This window comes from Morone saxatilis, unplaced genomic scaffold (genome assembly GCF_004916995.1).
Source record: "Morone saxatilis isolate NCDOM2014 unplaced genomic scaffold, NCSU_SB_2.0 Contig3, whole genome shotgun sequence".
Taxonomy (NCBI): domain Eukaryota; kingdom Metazoa; phylum Chordata; class Actinopteri; family Moronidae; genus Morone; species Morone saxatilis.
The window spans coordinates 1,443,976-1,456,036 of record NW_023339873.1 but is presented as its reverse complement, the minus strand read 5'-3'; the positions used below and the strand labels follow the sequence as shown (position 1 = coordinate 1,456,036).

General features: G+C 39.7%; 2 protein-coding genes across 3 annotated transcripts; both read right to left on the bottom strand.

Moving 5' to 3' along the window:
- Positions 1–6: 6 nt before the first annotated feature.
- wdr89 (WD repeat domain 89) lies at positions 7–2,118 on the bottom strand. Of its 2 annotated transcripts, none has more exons than XM_035674507.1 (2): positions 1,937–2,118; positions 7–1,247 (listed from the first exon to the last, which is right to left on the bottom strand). In XM_035674507.1, the coding sequence occupies exon 2, from the start codon at positions 1,229–1,231 to the stop codon at positions 74–76; it is 1,158 nt and encodes a 385-aa protein (XP_035530400.1). In that variant the 5' UTR covers positions 1,232–1,247; positions 1,937–2,118; the 3' UTR covers positions 7–73. The 2 variants fall into 2 exon arrangements, with proteins under 2 accessions (XP_035530400.1, XP_035530401.1); XM_035674508.1 differs by having other exon boundaries at positions 1,941–2,118.
- A 1,215-nt stretch (positions 2,119–3,333) lies between these two features.
- Positions 3,334–11,271, bottom strand: LOC118336868 (carcinoembryonic antigen-related cell adhesion molecule 1-like). Its single transcript, XM_035673627.1, has 5 exons — positions 11,004–11,271; positions 9,269–9,635; positions 9,124–9,155; positions 3,602–3,958; positions 3,334–3,497 (listed from the first exon to the last, which is right to left on the bottom strand). The coding sequence occupies exons 1-5, from the start codon at positions 11,131–11,133 to the stop codon at positions 3,334–3,336; spliced, it is 1,050 nt and encodes a 349-aa protein (XP_035529520.1). The 5' UTR covers positions 11,134–11,271.
- Between the last annotated feature and the right edge of the window lie 790 nt (positions 11,272–12,061).

Below are 12,061 nucleotides of genomic sequence, written 5' to 3'. Positions count from 1 at the left end.
GAATATTCAGTAGACAGAAAGGGGTCGGCGAGCGCTGATGAACAGGTTGTTCTTTGTGTGTGGATGAAACCAGTCAGTCAGTGTGATTCAGCGTCTTCGCCGCCTTCCTGTCTCTCTGGTAGCCGTGCTTTTTATGCGGCCTGGATTTGAGTCTCAAAGCCGACCGGCTCTTCATGGACTCTCTTTTCCCCGTCGTGAGGTCCTCCCCTCCTGGTTTCCATAGCAACAGCTGCGCATCCTCTCCACCGGTGACCAGAGCCTCCGCCGCCGCGTCCCACAGGAAGCAGCGCACGGTGGAGGCGTGGCCGCCCTCGAGGCTCCTCAGCAGACGAAGCCCCCCGTCGCCACACTCCATCAGGTGGAGGTCGCCGTTGTTCTTCCCCCCAACCACCATCAGCTTCCTCGCCTCCTCCAGCCACCTCCCCCCCACCAGGTAATCCACGCCTCCCCCGCCAGCCAGCGGCGTCAGGCTGCGAGCGTCAGACGTGCTGAACACGGTGAGAGGCTCGTCCGTGTCCAGCTGACCCAGATCCCACAGGTGCAGGCCCTCGTCGTGGCTGAGGCACAGCAGCTGGGTGTAATCCGGTCCGGACCAACAGACCGACCCCGCCGAGGAGTCGCTGTTACAGGTGGCGAGCAGCGCCTCCTCCTCCGGCCCCCGGCTCAGGTCGAACACGTTGACGAGGCCGTCTGTGGAGCCGGACGCCAGCCGGTCTTTATCTCGAGGGTGGAAGCGCACCTGCGTGACGTCATCGCTGTGCGACTCGGAGTACACCCCGAGAAGCTTCCCGCCCGGTTTCCTGACATCCCAGAACACCAGGAAGCTGTCCTCCTCGTTCACCTGCTCGGTGCCGGCGCACAGGAGCGCGTCGCCGCAGCTCAGGTCGAAGCTGCAGTAGCTGTGTGACGGGTCGCTTTTAAACACCTGGACTGCGTCTGTCCCGGGCCGGCGGACGTCCCACCCCCGCACCGTCCCATCAGCAGAACCGGAGTAGAGGAGGTCAGGGGTCGTGTGGGAGAAAACGACCCCACAGAGCGACCCGCTGTGGCCCCGATACTCTCCCACCAGGTCCAGAGAGTCCTTGTTGTGAAGGTGGACGGTGAGGTTGGAGCAGGAGACCGCCAGCAGGCCGGCGGGCTGCAGGGCCACGTCCAGGAGGTAGGTGGGTTCCTCCGGGCGAGACCGCCGGGCGATGGACAGACCGCTGAGCTTCTCCTCCAAACCCTCCATGACAGAGACTCAAACACTGAACAGGAAGACAAAAAAATACTTTTAATTTCTTAAGTTTCTTATTTATTATTATTTACTATTATTAGTTATTTATTAAGTTTTATCACATTAAATCTCTCAGAAAAACACACACCTGGAAAATAATGTACAACATTACAGAAACAATTGGTTAAACCGTCTTTTCTTCTTCTATGGCAAGACTAAATTCAAAATGTTGATCCTTTAATAAATCTTTGATTATTATCCATGGTTCTGCACAGATTAGGATATAACTTTTGATGTTTCAGTAATCAATAGAAACCATTTTGCAATTCGGCATACAGTCACAACAATAAATGACAATTCAATTAAGTTAATATTTAACAGTATTTAACTCGTTATTCCGATGCAATTTACTGCAATTTGAGAATTTATTACAATAACGTGTCGTTTGGTGAATGCAATATATGCCGAATTAATCACAACGCTTTATACATTTATAAAAGTTACACGATTCATATTCACTGTGAAATTTATGTTTGGAACAAAGCAAAGAATCAAAAAATACACATTTTTTAAATGGAGTCTGGGATTGGCTTCTTCACCTTTGAAACATTCAAACAGAAATCGGGTCGCAATCACAGTTTGAATCAGTTATTATATTTATGTGTATTAATGTGTTATGTTCTGTCATTAATGTGTCATGTGTTGTTATTTTCAACCTACCTACTTGCTAGAAGTTTCCACACATTGAGGAAAAAAACAACTTTGGAGATTTCTTCGACATTTTGATAAAATCCCGTATATTAATAAACTATTTAAACATTAACTTTAATCATAAACCTCTTAAAAGCAACGATAATGTCATCACGTTATTTTCACTCCAAACACGCATGGAGGATGTACCCTGTGTCACAATATTTACAGCCGGGTCGGAACTTTGTCTCAGTAAAAAGGTTCCGCCGGACAGAATTCAACCAAACATTGTTCAGTTTATTATAATTTATCAGTAAATTATCTGAAGATATAAAGTTTATATCTTTTATAAATTTGGCTTATAAAATCAATATAAAGGGAAATATAAAACTGTTACTTCAGTGTAAAAGCAGTTTAAGTGTCTAATAAATTTGATTTAGTTTTCATGTAAAATAAATGAACAATAAACACTAACACACTTGTAAAATGTTTTATTATTAGCTATAATTTACATTTAAGGAAACTCATATGTCTTTAAAACACATCCAAATGTCTTAAATTAATATCCTAAAAGGCTTCATGTATGGTAACAATATATATCACAAATAGTTTTGCCTCAGATTTTGCATTAAAAACCTCTAAAACAGCATTTGCACCATTGAGAGACACTAAAACACTTCACATTAATAAAGACTTTATTTCACAACATCCCTTTTTGTACAAGAAAAGCTCAAAATCACAACAATATAAAAGATTTTCAACCCAAAATATGCTGCTCACAACTTTTTTTAGTATATTCTTTAAAATTAAAGATAATAACTGTTATCTTAGAATTTGTCAGTCTTAATATTGCAGTAATATTACTTATTACACCCCTGATTCAGACATATTTTACATATATTTCCTATTCTAGTCAGTGCATAAACATAACAGTACAGAATAACAGCAGGATGATGAATGCTGGTGATGCTAAGGCACAGTTTAAACAGCATAAAATCACTGAAGGTAAACATTAAGTTTAAGTTTAATGGCACATACGAGGACATTGGTGCATAGAAATCACAATGAAGTGTAGAAAAATATAAAATAAAGCTATGAAAATCAATAAAAAAGTAGCATCTTTATACAAATATAAAGAGAGAGAGAAGCTGTAAACAGGAGATGTAGAACTGGATGTCGTCTGCGTACCTCTGTAGTTTGATAAGTTAACAATGGGAGAGAGTGCACTGAGGGACGACTCCAGGAGAAGGAATGACTGATCCCTGATCACAGCTTATCTGTAACAACAACAGACAAAGCTGTTGGAGATATATATATAATATATATAATATCGGGGCCCGAGGCCTCATCGATGAGAAACTGGCGTGGGGGAACATCAGGAGCTTCAGCTGTTGGTGTACAGGAGGAAGAAGCAGAAGGGGGAAAGGTCACAGGATCTGATCTGACCCTGATCCACGTGCAGGCTGCTCTGGCGTCCTCCTCATTTTCCAGGAAACAGCCAATCCAGCTAAACAAGGCCAAAGCACAATGAAACCGAGTGCCAGTCCGATCCGAGTGAGGGTCCCGACCTCGACGCTCTTGGGACCTGAAGCTGAAACGTTAACGAGAAACATCTGAACAGTGGAACAACCTCAGTTTACTCTCTTTATCTCTCAGTGTTTGAATCAACACCTGCAGCTGTAACACTGAACTCACCTGAGTCTGCGACCTCCAGTCTGACGCTGGCGATCGGATCATTATCAATGAGGGTTTTCTTAACCTGCGTCGGACCTCGGAATAAGACTCGACACTCGTACGTCCCGCTGTCGTCGACGTTCACGTTCTTGAGAAGTAAAGACACGTTTCTATCCTTCAGCTCGCCGTCCACCAGCTGTGCCCGGCCCTGAAAGGTTGAATGCTGCTGGGTTGGTTCTAACTGTCCGTTCATGTAAAAGAGGACGTACTCTGTCTTCAGGTCGGTTCTGGTCCACTCTAAAGCTTTGATGAGGCCTTCCCCAGCGAGACACTCCAGAGTGACATTGTCTCTGGGTTCCACTTTTACTACATCGAAACCTAAAAACAATAATAAATAATAATACAATAGAAACCCCTCTGTGCTTTATTCCCTTTATTCTCAGGCTGCACTCCCAGGAAATTCATACAGGAAATACACAAATGTGAGGAAGCAAATAGCTCTTTAATAGACTTCAGTTTGAGTTTTTGATTTGAAAATACCCACATTAATCATGAATCACATCAAAATATTTACCATATTAACCTGATTAATAGATTGCAGCAGATATAATCAAGAAAGCAGGAAATTAATGTCAACATTAGATTACGAAAAACACATCATCATCTGAAATTTGACTGAAGAATAAGAAGTGTTATTATATACTATATATAATAATAAAAAAGAGAGGAGGTAGTTTGACTAATATTAGAGCACATTGGTTTAAATAAGACATTATTTTTTAATGAATAAAGTCAATTCACAAGCAGTGTGTGAGGGCTTATTATATATATATTAATAAACACAGGATTGTTTAATAGATTATATAGATTGTTATTTATTTATATTAATATAAGGGGTTTAGATTGTAGGTCGATTTTCTGTCTCACACTCTGGAGCAGTAGGTGGCGGTAATTCACCAAAGAAGAACAAGAAGAGGAACAAACATGGTGGAGTTAATAAACAGGGGTTAACCAGGACTACCAACGATCCTAGAGGAAGGACACGGATTAAATAAACCCGAGTGGAAAGACATCTTTACTGTATCATCCATTCCTCCTCCTCCTTCATCCGTTGTTACTGTAACTCACCTGCTGCAGTCACCAGAAGTAAGATCAGTGTGAAGAGCTGCATGTCTGCTGCAGGTCAGCTGCTGAGGAACACTCTTTTATTCTGAGGAACATCCTCTCGGAAGTTGTTTCTGTTGTTATCGGGGTGGGTCGATAAAGATTCATCTTCCTTTCTCCTCTTTATGAAAGTTTTTTCTATCATTTACTAAACTGACACATTTCATGTATATTTCATATCTTATTAAAGTGAATAAAATAGTGAACTCTGCAGGAAGTTTGTGCAAACATTGATTTTGATGAATTTTGATTCAATTTCATTTTTAGTTTTTTTTAAAACAATTCATTCTGTATTATGTATTTAATTTACTTTAAACCAAACTGTAAATGAATGCACATTGTCAATATAAAGTGTCACACTGCTAACCTACAGCTCTCCACTCATTTAAGTATTCAACCATATTGTACATATTTTCTCTGTTTTTATCTTTTATTTATATTTGTCTGTGTTTAATTGTTATGCTCCATCTTAGTAAGTAAATTCCTTGTATGTGAAAGTTTACTGTGCAATAAACTTGTTCCTGAAATGCTGATATAGTCCTGTGTTATTACATGTTGACTGCAGTGCACACATGCTTTACTTTCCCCAACAGAAATAGAGTTTTATTTAAACCAGTGTGATCAAACTCTTAATCTTCTCCTTCTTCCTTTACTCTGTGCTCTAAATAAATATTAAACAATGTCTTTATAGACTGTAAACTTATACAGCTAATGTCTAGGACAGCACATGGGATTAATTATAGGTTAAACAAGAGTCACATTATATAGACATGGAAACTCAAAACAACTCTTTTTAACGCATTTTAACTAAATCAAAAACATATTTATTTACATTCAGACCTCAATGTCAACACCAGACTTGAACTTTAACCCTTAATCTTTCAATAGCAATGTATACAGTTATAATAAGGGACTAAACAGATGGATGTCCTCTTATAAAAGTTTGAAAAAGCAATTTGAGGGTGAATTTTCAGTGTCTACTCACTACTCGTTGGACTGTAGTTGGACACAAATGTCCATTTAAATGACAATGTTTAATGTTTTAGTCCTTTACTTTATTATTTTACACATTTAGGATTCAGCATTAAAGGAGTTGAGCGTGTTGCACCTTGCTTCATATAGAACCACACTACTGCTACCTACTGAAGACCAATAACTGCAGCCATCATGATAACTTATGATAATTAATCACAATTAATGTCACATTCTTCTGCTTTACCTTTTCCCTTAAATCTGTTAGTAAGTAAGTAAGTAAATTTAATTTATAAAGCACATTTAAACACAGTATAAACTGACCAAAGTGCTGTACAGTGGATGACTAAAAAAGGCAAATAATACAGAAAAACACATGGGACCAATAGTCAATAATTCAATAAAAACATGAATAAAAGAAAAACCTTCAATATTGGGGCACACACCACCGAATATACATTAGGATGAGCAGGAGTATCAGGCTAGTGAACAGGGAAGGCAGGGAGTAAAAGTGGGTTTTAGCCCTGGATTTTGAAGCCAGAAATGGGAGGGGCAGATCTAATATTCCAGGGGAACTGGTGTCCACAGAGGTGGAGCAGCAACTGCAAAAGCTCTATCCCCCCTCTGTTTGAGCCGGTGAGCGCGGCTGGTACATGCAAAAAGCCCTTTATTTTGGAAGGATCTCAGGGACCTTTGAACAAAACTAGGGGCTGTACAAGGTCAGCATTATATTGGGGCAGCCCTTTATGCCTAAAAAACAAATAATAAAACTTTGAAATGAATCCTTAAAATTAAAACTGGGAGCCAGTGCAAGGGAGGCCAGAATGGGGGTGATTGTGCTCACGCCTCCCTGGTTGCAGTTAAAAAGGACGCGCAGCTGCGTTTTGGACCCAGAATGTTTAGACGTCTATAGTGAGGATTGGGGGGATTGGCAAGGATTAGGAGGGGAATTGCAATAAGTCCAGCCGTGATGTAATAAAGGCATGGATAACTTTCTCAAGGTCATTGTGAGATTAGGAAGGATTTGAGGCGTTGAGATCATTCTGGAGCTTGGGTAAAAACTATTTTTTGACAAACAGGAGCTAATCTGGTTTTGGTTCAAACAGAGTCACGCAGTCGAGAATGACACCCAGGTTTCTGCATATGGTTTGACAGAAGGGGTGAGGGTAAAACCTAAGTTTTGCACTACAGTGCATCTTGCCTTGGGGAGGACCAAAAATGTGACTTCTGTCTTGTCACTATTTAGCTGGGAGGGAAGTTGTTTGCCATCCAGGTTTCTGATGTTCTTCAAGACAGACCAAAGAAGAGATTGTATGTAGTCCCTTAATTTTAGAGGCAAGTACAGCTGTGAGTCATCCGTCATAGAGGTGAAAGGAGACTTTATGCTTTCTCTATAATGTCACCCAATGGAAGCATATACAGCTGAAGAGCATAGGACCCAAGATGGACCCCTGAGGGGACCCCATATGGAGACGGGAGCAGAGATGAGAAACTGGTAGACTCCCAGGAATCATTTAAAGAACACTTTTTGGTGGATATTTGGAACCCCCACATCCTCTCAGATAGTTTGTCTAACAAGCTCTTCCTGGAGTGGATCCAATACAAATGCTCAATGTATGAAATGAGATTTAGCTGCCTGCCCCATAAACCAATTACTGATCAATTAGCTATAAAAAGCCTATTAAATATAATATATATCTAATTATGCTGGGTTTATCTGCCCTCATTTAATTATCCAGTTACAGGCTCTCTAGCTCTTCATCTATACTACTCTGATCAAAGATCTCAGCTTCCTCTGGGTCTTTAATATATAGAAACACCAAATCTTATACAGCGTATAATTATAAATCAATACAGACAATGAGGTAAAAATTGGCACTTTAAGTTATTAGCTTTATATGGCTATTGTATTAAAGGGGAACTTGTCAACTCTACCCATTCTTCGCTGGTTTTTCATTTTTGTCAATCGTTTCCAACGGAGCTCCATACCTTACTGGAAGCTTATTTAAAGCTTATTGTAAAAAAAAAAAAAGAAAAAAAAAAGAAAAGGTGAACACAGTCGCTGTTAATAAATTCAAATATTCAGACTGAATGGTGTAAGTAGGACTAAATATGGGAGGAGTTATGTCCTTCACAAATTTGATCAGCTGCCACATTTAACAGTGAGAACATGAAGGTTTTGTTTGCTTTATAAAGTAAATTTAGGAACAAAGTTTGGAAACCATTTTTTAAGTTTAAATACATTCATTAGATTTCTAAAGTGGAGTTGACACTAATTATTAATTATCCACATAATATTCCTTATATTATTCTTAATAAACACAATATAAATGTAACCAATATCCATGAATAATTATAAAAAAATATAACAGTAGGCCAATTGAATGCCAATATGCTAGTTTTACCTGTAGTTTTTTTTATAAACAATTAATAATACTTATAAAAAATAAATAAATTTTAGGCTTATTAGTTAATATAGGAGTTGTAATTCTTTTCAAAGTTAAAGCTTAATAACTATGATCATAGAATTCTTCATTCTTAATGACTCGTGGACTCATGACTGAAGTACATATACTTCATATTCTAGTCAGTGCCATAAACATAACAGCGAGAATAAACTGCAGGAAGTTAAAAAATATAAATGCATTAAATTAACTGAAGGTAAACATAAAGCATAGGCTCTGCTGGGAGGCACAGTGCAGGGTCAGCTCTGGTTCTCAGTCTGGTCGGTGGGAGCTGATCTTAAAGGGCCTGGGCTGGGCTGTAAGGTATTAACAGTGCTTTGGAAGCCAGACTAGCATTAATATTAACAACAAACACAACATTAAAATGGTAGTCGTAAACTAAATGGGGAACCAGTGCAGGCTTTAGAAGGCTTTTTATATATATATATATATATATATATATATATATATATTATAATATATATTCTACTTAATAATATAAAAAAGCTCTAGTTAAAGCAAGTAATGTAAGTAAGTAATGAAGGACAGGAATAGTTTCCATAAATCCAGGTTAGCTCATTATAGAATCTTTACATGGTAACAAAACTGACTTCCAGAAAATATCTGTATAAAAACAACTATGGCAGCTGTAAACAGGGAGATGTTGGATTTTTTTTGGGTTAGAGGATGTTAGGAAACTGGAGGTCGTCTGCGTAACTCCGAAGATTCCTTAAAAAGAGCTGGTGCTGTGTGTGCAGCGAACTGAGGGACGACTCCAGGAGATAGGGAATGACTGGTTACCTTATTCACAGCTGTTAGCTGTACAGGAGGAAGAGTGGAGGGAAGAGATCACAGGGACCACTTGCCCTGATTCCACATGTCTTCTTCATTTCCAGGAAACAGCCAATTGAAGCCAAACAAGCAAGCAAAAAACACAAAACCTTGCTAACCAGGTCCATTTACGAGTGTGGCTTCCGACCACGATGTTCCTGGACCTGCAAGGATGATTGAAACGGTTAATGAGAAACATCTGAACAGTGGAACGGACCTCAGTACTCTCTTTATCTCTTAATGAATCAACACCTGGCAGCTGTACCACTGAACTCACCTTGAGTTGGCGACCTCCAGTCTGACGCTGGCGATCGGATCAGTCTCGATGAGGGATTTCTTAACCCGCATCGAACGACTCAACACTTCGAGGGACACTCGACACTCGTACGTCCCACTGTCGTTGCTGTTCACGTTCTTGAGAACTAAAGACACGTTTCTATCCTTCGGCTCGCCGTCCATCAGCTGCACCCGACCCCGAAAGGTTGAATGCTGCTGGGTTGGATCTGAGCGTCCGTCTCTGTAAAAGAGGACGTACTCTGACTCCAGGTCAGGTCTGGTCCACTCTACAGCTCTGATGGAGCCATCACCAGCTGAACATGGCAGAGTGACATCATCTCCGGGTTTCACTTGTACCACATCGGAACCTAAAAACGATAAAGATTCAGAGAGAAGAAGTGATTACATTTCATGCACTACTAGTTAGTGAGAATTTGAGAATTGTCGCGTTAATACTACAAACAAATAGAGCTCTACTGGTCAAAGCCCAGCTGTTGTAATTGAAGCCGGTGACGTATGTGGTGACAGCTTTGGTCACCAGTAATATGCAGAGTGTAGTTTGCACGTTGTCAGGATTTTGTAGCACGGTCTGCTGCATGTAGCTCGACCCGCCTTCAGGCAGAAAGAGGAAGACACTGTCCAAAGGTTGAGCATGTAGTACCATCTTCTACTTCACACAGGAGGGTTGAATTTGTGAAGTTAATGATATTGGGCTGTTACAGTGATGGTTAGAAGACCAGAGATTTTGAAATAAATGTATTCACTTTCTCCTGCATTTCTGTTGCAAAGAAAATCCCTAAACATTTTAGGCGGCAAAAGAAAAGATAAATCCTGGAAGGTTGGAGACCCTCCAAAACAAATGTTTTGAGTGGAGTTCATGTCTTATTAAGAGGAGCCTGGCCCCCCTGTAGCTCACACCCTGAGTACACAGATAAATACAGAAACCTACACACACTTCTAATGGGGTCATAAGAGATGAGTGGGAGTGGTTATGTACTTGTGTAAGTCTGTACGCTTTTAAAGCTGCAGGGAAAAACATTCTCTCTCTGTCTCTGCTTCCTGTCACCAAACCCACTGAATACACATACAAATCAGAATTCAAGGAAATGCAGAAGTCAAGGTTTTCTCTCGGAACACTTGAATTACAAAATGCTGAAAAAGGTTATTATGGAATATTTGCGCAATGACACAAAACCTAAACTGCCTACCTCAGGTTTAAAAAAATTAAAAATAAAGCATTTTCACTTTTTGACATTTTAATTAATTAATGACACTATTGTATTCCTAGATGCACAGACACATTCAAAAAGAATCATTAAGTTATGACTCTCTGGAGGTGTGTGGCGATGTCACTGTCTGCAGAAGCTCGGTTGCATGAGCCAGGGGCAGTATGTGTATGGGCAGTACGATGCAGAGAGGAAGAGAGAATCAGGAATACAACCGGACTTTCTGATTGTTTCACAGCGGTCACGTCCTCAAGCACAAATAAAGCACTCGCTAATTGTTAAACTACCACTGGTAGTTTTTACCGAGTTTTTTCACCGCTTTAACCGAGTGAACGTCGGGGGCGCAGCCTAATACGTGATACGTAATACATGACTTTGAAGGTCATGTGGATTTCAGCGTATTCAAACTTCTCCAACATGTTTTTTGGTTAGTCTTGTTTAAAGATTGGCTTTTTGCCTGTAATCGAGGCTTAACCACACAAACAGAAACTTAGAAAGTACAAAGCTCACCTTTTGCAGCAACACCCGAAGAAAAAAAGCATATTAAAATGAATGAAGTCATGTACGGTTTCATCATATGTCCTTCTCCTCCAAACGCAACTTCTCCGGTCGAGAAAAAGTCCATAAAAGTAGTTCCCATGTTCTCTATCTGAACACTGTCTCCTTCACTGCGATGCAAAATGTTATGAAGTCCAGAAAACACGCGGAGGAGAATGTAAAATGACTTTAGACAGCGAACACAAACACACAAACACCGGCCGGCTGCGCGTTAATCAAAGCGACTTTTAATGACGTATCCAGGAGACTACAATTTCCCCAAGACTACAAATACAATGACGTTGAATGCATGAGCCGAATATATATTTAAAAAAATAAGGCATGATAAAATTCTCAGTACGTGTTGTCATTTGACAACCGGTGCACAATGAGAAAGTCATGAAACCAGTTTGTTAACTGGAGTTGTTTGATGTTCAGCCTCCTTATGTAGCAGAGAGGCAGCTCACTCTTTGGGCTGGCATCAAATCATACATCAGTTATAGCCAAGAGTTTACTTTTCTTGACTTTAATTATTTATTTTTAATCAATGATGGTGAATGATGGTGCAGGAAAAAACATTTTTATTTATTTTAATTCAGCCATGTAACCTTAACAACAATTTGCATATATTTTGTCGCATATATTTTCCGATCCTTATCTATAATTCTGTTTAGAATTACCATACTCAAAAATAACTCACTTAATTACCTCTAAACTCATCATGTATAGCCTTTCATAAATTTAAGTTATTTTAGTTCAACTTTTTTTCTTTGAACTCCTTCCTCTCCTTTCTTATATCTTCTCAGCTTAAGGGTCCAGATGTTTTTTATTTAAGTTTTTAAATAAACAACATGCAATTATTATCCCGCTCTCTCATATAGGAATCTGAATAACCAAAGACTATAATCGGATGGTAAAATTAGGAAAACCAACACAAAACTATACCTGCCTCTTATTTCACAGTATGGTCAGGATAAGTTTTGTTCATCGTAAGATTGGGATATATTCTGATGTGTTTGTTTTTTCAAACT

What these genes read in the sequence shown, in the direction of transcription:
- LOC118336868 (XM_035673627.1), bottom strand. Translation starts at nt 11,133, where the DNA reads ATGGGAACTACTTTTATGGACTTTTTCTCGACCGGAGAAGTTGCGTTT. An exon ending in CTGGAGGTCGCCAACTCAAG is followed by an intron (nt 9,156 to 9,268) that starts GTGAGTTCAGTG and finishes TCATCCTTGCAG; the next exon opens with GTCCAGGAACATCGTGGTCG. An exon ending in CGTGGTCGGAAGCCACACTC is followed by an intron (nt 3,959 to 9,123) that starts GTAAATGGACCT and finishes TATTGTTTTTAG; the next exon opens with GTTTCGATGTAGTAAAAGTG.
- wdr89 (XM_035674507.1), bottom strand. Translation starts at nt 1,231, where the DNA reads ATGGAGGGTTTGGAGGAGAAGCTCAGCGGTCTGTCCATCGCCCGGCGG.